The sequence below is a fragment of the Sinocyclocheilus rhinocerous genome, unplaced genomic scaffold, assembly GCF_001515625.1.
Source record: "Sinocyclocheilus rhinocerous isolate Xijiao unplaced genomic scaffold, SAMN03320098_v1.1 scaffold23, whole genome shotgun sequence".
NCBI classification, from domain to species: Eukaryota; Metazoa; Chordata; class Actinopteri; order Cypriniformes; family Cyprinidae; genus Sinocyclocheilus; species Sinocyclocheilus rhinocerous.
This window is the reverse complement of record NW_015644367.1, coordinates 883,693-896,560: the sequence shown is the minus strand read 5'-3', so window position 1 is coordinate 896,560 and position 12,868 is coordinate 883,693. Positions and strand designations below refer to the sequence as shown.

Genomic DNA, 12,868 nt, shown 5'->3' with positions numbered 1-12,868 from the left:
TATTATTGAAGAGGATCATGCAGAACCTTTGCAAGCACGGCTTTTAATGGTAGGTCTATGTTTTTTGTTTGTTGTTGTCTCATACTTTTAGATACGCTGTTATTTGTAAATGCTACTGCTTCTGTTAGCTTTTAATATATGGTTTTAAACTGATTAAAGCTGAAATCTGAAAATAAGTGTATAATTGGAACATTCCAATTTGTTCAATAAGTTCATTATTGGAGCTGAGCTGAATGAGAGAGAGAGAGAGCGTGTGCAGAGAAGGGGACGTGTGGAACAGTATTAAGAACGGCTGCTTTAACATTGATTTTGAAACTTGTGAATCCATTAGAATCGTTAGAAGACAGAATCGCGATTCATATATGAATAGATTTTTATGTGCACCTCTAGTTTTCTCTTCCTCTTCTCTAAAGCAGCGCAGCATGGCCTCGCCCCCTTTGCTGCCTTTTCCCGAGGGCGGGGTTTATCTGGGTTTGTGATGTCACGAACCCGGGAAGTAACTTGTTGTAGTCCCTACCAGCCGTTTTTGTAGGCATTAAACTGACAGAATTTTAAAAGACGATATCTCTGTTTGCATTGAACTTTCAGCTTCGTAACTTTGCAGATATTGTTTATGCTCAAACAGCAACATTACACACTAACGTTAAAAAAGTTAAATCGCAATGAACCACTCCTTTAAAAATCTTTTGTAACATTTAAAATTTATTTTAATGCCTCTTTTAAACAATTTAATGCGTCCTTGCTGAATAAAAGTATTAATTTCTTTCAAAAAAATCTTGCTGATCCCAAACTTTTGGACACGTAGTGTAAGTGTACAATTTACATATGTACACAATTTAGATTTGTCTAAGCAATTGTGGCCTGGTGTTTTTCTGTGCAGTGGGACATATCACTCCAGAGACGAGAGCACAGACAGTGGCCTGAGCATGAGCAGTTACAGCGTCCCCCGCACTCCAGACGACTTCCTCAACAGTGTGGACGAGATGGAGACAGGTACGCCACAACCCAAATACTCAAAATGTAACCACACGCATGATATAACAGCACATTTCAAAACAAACCGTCTCTCTGTCAGGCGATACCCTCGGCCCCAGCTCCATGGCAACACAGCCCAGCCGTTTCCCCGACTACCTAGACGCGATCCCGGGCACAGATGTGGACCTGGGCACCCTGGAGGGGGAGAGCATGGCAGTGGAGGGCGAGGAGCTGATGCCCAGCCTGCAGGAAGCCCTGAGCTCCGACATCCTCAACGACATGGAGTCTGTGCTGGCAGCTACCAAGATCGACAAGGAGAACTTTCTAACCTGGCTATAGAGCACCTGAATCCAGCACTACGCCTTCTCTTCCAACATGCTGAACTGCTGCCTAATCCAATCTGTGAAGGATGTGTAGAGGCTTTGAGTTGAGAAAACAAAAGACATTTCTCCCTACTGGACAGTTGTTGTTTTTTTCTCTTTATTTTCTATTCACTACGTTTGGCCGAATTGGTTTTAAAAGCTGAGGTATTTTAACCTTTGGTCCTTTTGTGCTTCTTTTTGTTTTCCGTATGTCTTTTTCATGTCTGCATCCTCAAGGCTGGCCCATGAACAGACAAGTATTCACAAGTACCCAAATCTCTTTCACGGCTGTACTGGCAGCCCATCAGTGTGCAAGTATGCGAATGTGAAGTTGTGTGCGCGAAGTGTCGTTTCTCCCCTCATGAAAACTCCTCGCTGGGCGAACAGGGCCGAGAGGGCTCAGGTGTTCCCCAAGAGAGAGAAATAAAGACAGACGAACCCCTAAATCAACCTACCGCAACCTCCTGTGACTGCAGATCCCATCTCAGAGCATCCTTGATCTCAGCTCGCCTACAATTGACTATTTTTTCCTCACAGTAATGAGCCTGAGAAACCAAAAAGCGATGAGGAGGTCGTCTGTACGTGTTTTCCGATAGGATTGTGATTGAAAGGTCTAAATCGTAAGGGTTTCAATTGTGTGGCTTTGGTTGAATAAATACTGCTGCTTGGCTGTGCCAGCATATCACACTAGAAACTGTATAATCAAGTGCCTTCAGACAAAAAAATTGAAACATGTTCCTGTCGTTTTTACACTAGAGATCATAGATCAAATTTGACGCTTGCTTTTACTTTCTCGCTTCATTAATCAAAGTATATTTCTTTCAAAGGTTTTATAAAAAATATTATGTTGGGAATTAGGGTTTGATTTTTTTTCTTCTTTTCTCTTTAAAGAACCCTAGTCTCTTTGTGTGTTAGTTTTATTTAAGCCTGATTTTGTTTCTTGAGGGTTATGGCATTCATGTGTGATTCAAAGAACAAATCGGATCTGTTTTTGCTCTCATTTTAACAGATGTGTACAGAACAACTATTCTAAGAGCTGCCTTTACAGTACATGATTACAGTAACTGATTCACAAAGAACACTAACTAGATGGACGCTATCATTTCTGCTGCATCATAATCAATCTGAGGGGGGATCGTTTGGTTTTGTTACCGATATCTATTTTTATCTTACGATTTTAGTATCTCAGTTGATATGTTGTTGCTTACTTGCATATTTTAGTGCAAATCTCTTTGATTTTTTTTTTTTTTTTTCATCCAAAAGCAAGGAACTAGAATATCAGGGGCACTTTGATCAATAGACAGACATCTCTGATATGAGCTCCAGTAGAGTCTGAGCCAGTTATGTTGATGTTTGGTGCCGAGATGGATATCGGGCAGGAAAAGGAAGGTTCTGATACGTTTAGATGGGTAGATGAGCATGTCTTGAGGGTTAGTGCTGTAGATTAGCTTGTTAGCTTGGATTTGAATTTGGTAACTGTGGATATGAATAATAGAGTAGACTTCTATGGAAACAATCAGTTATCGTTTCTGTCAGGATTTCTTTGAGGCTTCCAAAGACTTTTAGTAAGGATTCTTTTAATGGACGACAAAAAATAATTTATCATACTTTTATGTACACGTAAGAAGACATAAGCTAATGAGAAAAGGTCTAATTGATTTGTGAGGAGATCTCTAATGAAGCCAGATTTGACAGGTCCTCTTATGCTGGTTCCTGATGTCAGTACTGAAGACACAGTAGGCAGGTTACCTAGGTTTACATTATTTCACTAGAGTAGAACACTACAGGGACTTGCCCATTACAAATTTGCTGCAGATGCTTTGCATTCAGTAGTAATTCAGTAATATGAATATTACCTCTTGTTTACAATATGGTTACCTTTACACTACATGATTATAGCTCAATAACCGGCCCTTACACTAAATGTGTGTTGTACTGATTTTTTTTTTTTTTTAAAGGTGAAGTTTTATCAGTATAATATTCTGTGGTCTGTTGGGGTGAATATACTGCTAAGATTTATAACTCAGTTGCCTCCGTAAACAAAAATGTTATGGTCAAAAACAGCAAGCTATGCCATTGTAATGAAAGTTAGAGGTTATAGAGAAAATAAAAGTGGTGTGGAAAACAAAAAGACAAGCTAAGAGAAATATCTATTTTTGCAAACATAGTATTGATGGCAGACTCTAGTGGGGTAAAACAGTGTTGGAGAGAGCAGTGCAACAAAATGTTTTATGAATTGTGGGTACAGTGATGGTATTGCACGTTTATAGAACATTGACTAAAATGTGTATGTCACTTAAACATGATTTTATGCTTGCTTGGTGTGCAACTGTTCAGAATATATAGTAACTGTTTACTTTATTATTATTTTTTTTTGTAGTGGTAGTACTAATCACACAAGTTAATGGATTGGTATTTAGATTTCTTTTAAATGCACCCAGAATGAATTTATATCCATTTATTATGATCTCTTTTTTTAAATCAGTGTATGTGCATGTACCTTAGAACCTTAAGTTCTGTTACATTATATCTCTTTACATATTACTTTAAAATTGGCCTGGAATAAAGTATATACTTTGGTAGATGCTGTGTTTAATCCGTTTAATCCAACATTTTATGCGTTATGAGCAGAGTATTATTAGAGATTAATTGTAAATTGTGTCTGAGGAAAATGTTTTGCACTACATTATGCAGTCCACAGACTCCGCACAGGCTAAATCACTTTATTGGATCACTACATGAAACCAATATCAACACTTTTCAAAAAACATATACCATGAACTGGTAACACTTTACAACAAGGTTCATTAGTTAACTACTTTAGTTCAAATGAACGAAGCATGAACAGTACTTTTACAGCATTTATTAATGTTAATGTTAATTTAAACATTTTTTAAATCAAACATTATTAAAATCAAAAGTTGTGCTTGTTAACATTAGTTAACACGCTGTGAATTAACATGAACTAACAATGAACAACTATATTTTCATTCACATTAATAAAGATGAATAAATACTGTAATAAAGGTATTGTTCATGTTAGTTTATACATTAACTAACATTACCTTATGGAACCTTATTGTAAAGTGTTACCCATTAACTTTTATACAAAAATACCATTAACCTCAAAAGAAAAAAAAAGTCCATGAACTGTAACCAATTAATTTGTCTCCGATATGTCTTTAAGAAGACTTTTACAGGTGCATATTTTAAACACAATTGATGTTTAGTCTAGTTTAAGTACAAACTCATTAAAATGTCCTGTAGTACAAATTGGACTACACTGGTGTAGACACAGACACACACACACAAAAAAGAAATTACATTGTTCAAGTATTCACTACTTAAAATGTAAAAACTGTTAGGGAATAAGCTATTTAAGATTACAATATAATATGTATCAAACCAGACCGTCTCATATTCATATTAACCACATTATGATGAAAATGTTCTCTTCAGATTATGACTAGCTTGTGTTTTAGCCTGTATTTCCTCAGCGGCTCCATTTTAAATGATGGCATCATGTTCCTCACTGCAGGACATGAAATAAATATTAGCTGTGTTACATTTACATACGAACATATATAAAACATGGGATAATACATAGAGTGCTACAGTCTGGTTCCGGAAGTAAAAACGCTGATCATTTTCTCCATAGGGAAATTCATTTTTAACAATAACTTATAACAATCACAGCACATTTCGTATTTCAGAAGGCGGGCCTTCATTTGATACAGGAACTATTCGAGCCGTTCATGCCAGACTGGGGAGAGAGGTGCTGTAATAATGTAAAATATGTGAAAAATAATGTGTTTTTCGAACAACCTAGTATGAGAGCCTGTTCTAGTACACCCCCAAAACAAAATCAAGACTTTGTAAAAGAGCACAATAGGACCCCTTTAAATACAGACCTACTGTGAGGTGTAAATATATATTATATGCCAGGACTTTTCTGTACAGCATCATGGGTAGTGTAGTTTTTCACCACAAATTCAGCTGTAAAACACTGAATTTGATGGAGAAATATAACTGATGGAGAAATATAACTATTTTTTTAATCTATTTTCATAGATAAATAGTGTTATATTTCTCCATCATTTTTATTCAATTGTCATTGCTTCATGGAATTGAAGTCTTTCCCTCATTAAAGCCGTTAAGTACACAGTTTTATTTTTACATTAAAATAAAAGTTTTATCATGTTATGATTCACCTTGTAGCTGGTTGGTTTGGTTCATGGCTTATAACTCTTACAACAAAAACATTTTTAAAATCCTTATGGGAAAAATTCATTGAAAAAATACTTCCGGAACAAAGGCTGCTGAAAAAGTGGATGAGAAATAGGTACATGGTTCAAAAACTCATCACATATCTGGATCCACATGCTTTTTTTTGTTTTTTTTTAAATAAGCAATTATTTAAATGTAAAAATACTGCCAAAAAAAATTAAAAAAACAAGCACTCTGATGATACTCACATGACTCTGTAGTGCATATCCCGTTGTGAGCAGGCCAACCTGTAGCCCAAAGTGACGACCAGTATGATAATAATGGCAAGCATCATACCGCCAATGAAACTACCTGCATGGAACCGAGGACCTGCTGTTGGGATACTAGGAGGAACACCTGTTTTATCCATCCAAAGAAAATGGTAGTTTCACATTTTGACTGTAGAAATGCTGATGCTGCTGGTGAAACCAATGTAATCAACTGATCAAAAGTATTGCAACAAATCAGGAAATCATGCTGTACCTGTACATGCAGAAATCAGGTGTTTGCTCTCTGTTGAGATGTGCACAGTGTTCACAGACGGCTCAGTTGGGGGTGATATGTTCAGCTTTGGGCAGTAAAGTTGAGTAGTTGGACATGTTTGATCTAGTCACTGAAGTCTCTCCTTCAGCTGAATGAGCCTGGTCAGCTCTGCTGTCTGCATACGGAAAATCCAGATCAGCAGAAAAGCAGTTTATTTGTTCTTATATTACAGAAATTACAATAAAAGCCACTAGCAGAGTACTTTTATAATGTTGTGTAAGATCCTGCTGCAATAGCATACATCTGGTCCAAAACATTGTGAATGCTGCAATCAGTGTTTTCATGGAAACCTTGAGTATGGTGTGAGTTAAGAGATTCATTTGGCTGCACTACTTGAGAATAACTCGTAAGTTGTTTATGTAGATTGTCTCAAAAACAGTAAGCAGTGAACCATCTACCTAGACTAGTTGCTCTCAACCAGGGCATGGAATAAAGTATATACTTTGGTAGATAATGTCTTTAATCAGATATTCATCATGAGCGAAGAATTACACTTTCAGTGTAATTGTGTCTGAGAAAAAAACACTTTACACAGTAAAACATGCAGGCCACGCCATTAGACTAAATAACTTTATTGGATCATTTTATACACTATAGATGCCACATCAAACTCATCATATCATGTCCTGTAGTACAACTAGACTAGAAACACACACACACACACACACACACACACACACACACTGAAAATACAGTGAGTTCAAGTATGCTCTACTTGAAATGGGGGCCAGGGCCCAACAGAGGGCCTCAGCAAAGTTCCATGACAGCCTCAAGATAACTTGAAAAATATTTAACATAAGAAAAAAACAAGCATTAAAATAAGGCCAAACAACTATAAATCAAGATTTATTTATTCATTTATTTAGAAGAAGAGGAAGAAGAATAAGAACCAGGGTGTCCAAGGTCTTGAAAAATCTGGATATATGAGGGAGCCTAATTTTAAAAGTGTGATTTGTAGACCTTTAGAAAAGTTAATTAATAAGAACTCCATGGCATTTATAAAATAAAATAATTTTTTTTTGCCAAGCTTTAAAATTGACCGTTTTCTCAGACTTGACACTTCCTCACTTATGTCACATGAGGAATGTTATCATGGATTTTGCTACTGGAGCAAATGGGAATACAAAAATTATTTTTGTTGTAGTTTCCCTAATTATGATGACTTGCACTTCTGAGAAAACGTGATCCATGTGGTCCATATTTTATCAGGTAGAGATTGTGTGTAACACGCGATTTGAAGGGGCCCCCCAGAAACCATAGTGGAGCCCTTGATGTTAGGCAACAAAAACGAGGTGCTGAGGTATGACTGGGGCCTGTTGCTATATGGTTGCTAGGGTCCTCTGGCTTGTTTCTAGGGCGTTTCAAGGCAGTAAATAGGCTGTTTCTGAATGGCTGCTTATTAAAGAAACTAACGTACCCATCTCTGACCCTTTTACAGCCGTCCAGCTTCTCCTCACTATCTGTGGGAAGTACCCGAAAGACTAATAAGAATAGTAATGAGCAATAGTGATGTTTTGCTTAGCAGGCACCACTAAAAAACTGACTAATTTGGCATCTTTGCCATAAGCCCTGCTTCATTTCGGAGCCTGCTGTCTAGGTAGGTAGCTTGAGACAGAACCGAAATGTTCCAAACTGTGTACACGTATACACAATGGAAGCTTTCGCAAGTTCCGTTATACAACGCGTTTTCCACAGAGTTCTTATAATATAAACAAACAACTGAGAAACACTTACCCGATAACAAAAGCAGACAGGAATTAATGAAGATGAAACACAAACAGCGGTTCATTTTCTTTTCGAAAAACTAAAGTCCTACTACAGTCCCAAACTTAACGACAGTCATGACGGACGGAAAAAAGCTCAGTGTTGAGTCTGTCCACATTATCGACGACTTAAACCGCTTCAGCTGCCATTCAGAGGAACGCGTTAGAAGTAATTCTTAAATTCAGTTAGACTTTTAATGTCCACTTTTAATAGACACCAGCACAACTGGCTAACATCAACAGCGACTGAAACTCTAGGCGGTCTTTACTAGGGGTTTGGTCTGCACATCTGTCGGTGTGTGTGTGTGTGTTCTAAAGCTGGAGCTGCGCTGCATATCTGATACAACATCATTATCGTGTTGATGCTTTTTCTGGAAGTTCTGGAAGTAATGATGTCCAACCAAGTGATTTGAAACTGTTTTTATTTTTGCAAAGCATCACAGTCTGGAGGGAAATATCGCAATACATTTCCTAAATCCCCTCAGGCACGTTCAGTTGAGCCAGACATCACATGGCCACATGTATTTGATAAATTATAAATTCAATTGTACTTTCTTTGCAAATGGTGACTGAGGCTTTACGTTTTTAAAAGCATCACAAAGTGTCAAAAACAAAAATACATCACTGTCTTTTCAAATTTATGGCCTTTTAATGTAAGCATGGAGTAAAGGGAGAAAGAGATGCATGTCTATCTCCAACATCAGTGTTTGTGCCTGGCCCTAGTCAAGTGTCCAACATTTCTACTTTTACACTGCATTGTTTTGTTAAAGCTACTATAATATAATTATGGCATTCATATGAATCATATCAGTTGCTGTGCACCAAAACCAAATGTTTATTATTACTTGTGAGCGATCAAGGTTTTAGGGCTGTACTAGGCTACATCAGTGTTACAGCCAATTTTCACAAAAAAAGCAAGACTTCTTCACATTTTTGTAATTTACACTGAAAATACAGAACCATGGAAAAACTGAGGCCACGGGATTCTACATTACACGTCTCATCAGTGAGCTAATCGCTAAAGTGCCAAAGGGAATGAGGGACTGAGACCCTAAACACAGTCATATTGATGCACAAGAATGTAATAGGCTGCAGAAAAGGAGGAATTCATTAGTACAAATAATACATTTATACAATACAGTGTGTACAGTATTGCAAAAACGTGAAATACATTTTCTGTTGTGGTTGGTTGGTTTTGTTTAAAGTAAAATTATTCGGTCTGGGCTCAAATTAGCTGCAGAACTTTGGAATTCATTAATGAACAATCAACATGCAAGCGAATGCTTTTCTTTACTCTGACCTCGGCTGGTGTTCTCACATTTACCTTACTAGTTACTTCTAGTCGCCAGGGCACAGATGTTGTTTAAGATCATTCCTTAACTTTGACTGCAATTTTCGCTGATCTCTTCCAGACCAGCATAAAACAAAATGATCTGCACTGACAACAAAAAACCTTCTACCACAGCAATGTCTCACTGCATGGAGCCAAACTTCTGGAAGAAAGAAGATCTTTCTTCTGATGCTTCTGACTGCTCATCAAGTGAGTCTTACATCTCATCCAAACCACAGTCCTCTTCAGGGAAGTCTCCCACAATTACTGAGAGGGGCTTCACGAAGGTGCCATATTTTGGCTCACACTCAAAGTAACGTTTCCCATTCACACTAAATCAAGACAAACATAATGCATCAGTTAGACTTTCTCATAAGGTTCATGGAAGGGTCACATTAGTCATTTTCAGAGACATGCTGGTCTTATTCATAAACATAAATAACTTGTGCGTGCACTGACCTGCCATCATTCTTCCCAAGCGGCTCATCATATTTCACACCAACCCAGTAGCCTGGTTTGAAATCTGCTGTACCTGCAAACAAAGCAAGCATTTAAGCCCCATTCAATATGACTAGACAATAATAGCAATAATTTAAAAAATAATAATAGTTATTATTATTAATATTAATATTATTGTTGTTGTTACTACTTAATACTTCATGTATTATTATTCTATTATTCAAACAAAACAAAAACAAAGTATTTAATAATAATTATAAACATTTGAAAAAATATTAATAAATAATAATGCATTTAAAATGCAGCATTTTTTCTCAGATTTACACAATTCACATGGGTCATATTTCTCAGGTCGGAAAACACAGGAATCTGTATATGCACATCTCTAAAGAAACCAGGGAGCCCCAGGTCAGGATGGCGTTATACAGTTCGTTGAGTTAACTGCCTTTTGAAAAGCATCACTAGTTGCAACTAGTTGAAATTAGATCATATTCATTTCTTGGCTCTATTTTGAGTACATGTAACATTCAATTGGTAAATCAGAGCAGTAGATGCGATTAAACCAGGTCATGCAAACAGCACAAACAAAGCCTTAATCTGAGAGGTGTGATATGAAAATAAGGGTAAGCTTACCCACAAACATAACAGTGCCAATCTTGGTAGGTTGCCCAACAACTTCAACTTTGCAGCGGTTCCCAACAGCAATGGATCCGGCGGCCACCTTCTCTTCCTCTTCTTTCTTAGCAAGAGCCTCTTCTTCCTTGGCCCTGTTTTCCTCATTAAATCGACCTAACTTGAAATTCTTCTTGAAGTTCCGTATCGAATCTGACAAATAAGAAAACTGAGAAGTTAGATATTTGCTTACATTAATTGTAAAAGCACTAATAATATGTGTGATTTAAATTTCTCAACCATTATAGACTACCTAATTTTAGCGTAACACTATTTCATGCATTGAAGCAAAAAATGCAAACGGAAACGTATTGCATAATTCAACCACGTTCACCCATAATTTTTAACAAAATTGGTAAAGTCAGCATGAGACCCTATCTATTTTTTTAAATGCAGGTTATTGAACTTCTTGTGAACAATTTCATGCATATTTACTTGATTTTGTCATTTTTAATCAAAACCCATTTAAACCCTGCACGTTTCTTACAATTGACTGCACAATAGAGCTGCACGATTAATTGTTAAAAGATCGCGATCTCGATTCAGACAACCACACGATCTCATTTCTAAATGACAACGATTCTCCCGTGTCTATTAAACCTTTGACAAAGTCTTACCGGATCATTCAAATCTGCGTTCGCACTGCCGCTGACACACAGAGAGCAGTTACCATGTTTGGTTAAGAAACAGCTTCACAAACAGTCTTTTCAAACTACTACACAGTATTATTTCTGTCGTACAGTCATTCATATTATCACAGAAATACTGGGATGAAAGTTTATAATTCAGATATAAACATTGATGTCTATGGTAGCGTGACCAAAATAGAGCAAATCCGCGTTTGAAAGTAACTGCCACATAACGTTTGTGACTAGGTGGCGAAAAGTGACTTAAAAAAAATGTATAATTGAATGAATCATTTATTCAAGAGAATCGTTCAAAAACGCTGATTCATCCAGTAGGTTTATGAGTGAGTCGTTGAATCATTGATTCAAACAACTTTTTCATAATTTTAATATTAAATTGAAGTATTAAATATATTATATTTTAAATACATAAAAAATATTTCACAGTATTACTGCTTTTGCTGTATTTTGTATCAAATAAATGCAGGCTTGGTGAGCAGAAGAGAATTCTTTAAAAAACATAAAAAATCTTACTGTTCAAAATCTTTTGACTGGTAGTGTATATTAAAAATGGTTAATACTTCATTAAAATTAATTAAACACTTTTAAATAGACTGCAGCATTCATATTTTGCCACACATTATTTTGTTCAGAATCGTGGGAGGAGTCGTGATCTCTATTTGAGACAAAAAAAAAAATCGTGATTCTCAATTTATCCAGAATCGTGCAGCTCTACAAAATAGTACAATAGCTCACATCATACTGTCTGTGTTAGTCTCCCTTAATCATATCAGCCAAAAGCCATGAGATTTATTTCATGAGAACAGCTCTGAAAGCCAACGCTGAGATCTTGAAGGAATGCAGAGTTCAAGCTTCAAAAGCAAGTCTAAACCTAAATCACTCCTAACTGAAAAGAGCTCCATCCAGGGATGGAAAACAAACGGCCTGGATGGGGAAATTAACATCGATCGGAACAGGCTGTGTAATGCAGGTCAGCTATAGCAAAGACACTAACCCGGTAAGCTTGGTTACAGCAGGTCAGGCAATAAAGTACCCTTAACCTCAATCCTCAAGAACCAGGCACATCAATAAGAACCTGGAAAGCTTCTCATTCGTGCTGGAAATATGAGGCATGTAAACACTACTTTAACACAGTAAATAAATGTAAAACTGCTTGCAAGTAAACCTGAATGAAGGAAAATGTCTTAGTTACTGCAGCAAAAACACTTACTATAAACAGATAAAGTGCCAGTTTCCTCTGAACGTTCGATCAGATGCAGTGGAGTTTTAAAATTCGCTACCAGCTACAGAATGACTCAAGCCTTAGTGTGGTTTAAGATTTCAAAAGGCTTTTAGTCTTTGAAGAAAAAAGACAATATATTGACAATTTAAAATGACAAGGACAGGTGATGTTTATTCATTTTAGTCCATTTTACTCTAAAATCATTAACTAAAATGCAACTAATTTGCAAAATGGACTAAAAACTGTCAAGCTGTAACAGAAAACTTTAACAAAATATTCAAACATTTTAGTTGAGTATTAAATTGAATTAAATTGATTGACAATGAATAAAAGAAAGCAATGGCATATAGGGCTGTGCAAAAAATCGTATGCGATTTTCATGCGCATCTCATCAGTAAAGCCGCTCCTGTGATTAGTAGTAAATCTCCAGCACGTGCTTTCAGATGGAGCGGCATTTACTACACAGAGCCGTAGATCACTGACAAGCTACACAAAATCGCGTTCATAATCAGCAATGAATCGCCTGCGATTTTGAACGTGATTTTGCGTAGCTTGTCAGTGATCTACGGCTCTGTGTAGTAAATGCCGCTCCATCTGAAAGCACGTGCTGGAGATTTACTACTAATCAC

General features: G+C 36.7%; 3 protein-coding genes across 4 annotated transcripts in view; 1 reads left to right on the top strand and 2 right to left on the bottom strand.

Annotated features, from left to right (window-relative positions):
* LOC107758259 (transcriptional coactivator YAP1-like) overlaps positions 1–3,919 on the top strand; it is a 37,662-nt gene extending 33,743 nt beyond the window's left edge. For both annotated transcript variants that reach the window (XM_016575966.1, XM_016575965.1), the window contains 2 exons: positions 881–993; positions 1,076–3,919. In XM_016575966.1, coding sequence (XP_016431452.1) covers positions 881–993; positions 1,076–1,314 — 352 coding nt within the window. In that variant the 3' untranslated portion in view covers positions 1,315–3,919. The remainder of the gene's footprint in view (positions 1–880; positions 994–1,075) is intronic.
* Positions 3,920–4,489: 570 nt separating this feature from the next.
* Positions 4,490–8,296, bottom strand: tmem123 (transmembrane protein 123). The gene is given in 5 exon segments (XM_016575960.1): positions 4,490–4,869; positions 5,813–5,960; positions 6,087–6,156; positions 6,158–6,261; positions 7,881–8,296. Coding segments are annotated over 5 exon segments (402 nt in total). The 5' UTR covers positions 7,936–8,296; the 3' UTR covers positions 4,490–4,844.
* An 826-nt stretch (positions 8,297–9,122) lies between these two features.
* The window catches only part of LOC107758256 (tubulin-folding cofactor B-like), a 12,188-nt gene continuing 8,442 nt past the window's right edge, over positions 9,123–12,868 (bottom strand). Inside the window, exons 5-7 of the mRNA XM_016575959.1 lie at positions 10,332–10,523; positions 9,699–9,771; positions 9,123–9,571 (exon numbers count right to left, since the gene is read on the bottom strand). Coding sequence (XP_016431445.1) covers positions 9,457–9,571; positions 9,699–9,771; positions 10,332–10,523 — 380 coding nt within the window. The 3' untranslated portion in view covers positions 9,123–9,456. The remainder of the gene's footprint in view (positions 9,572–9,698; positions 9,772–10,331; positions 10,524–12,868) is intronic.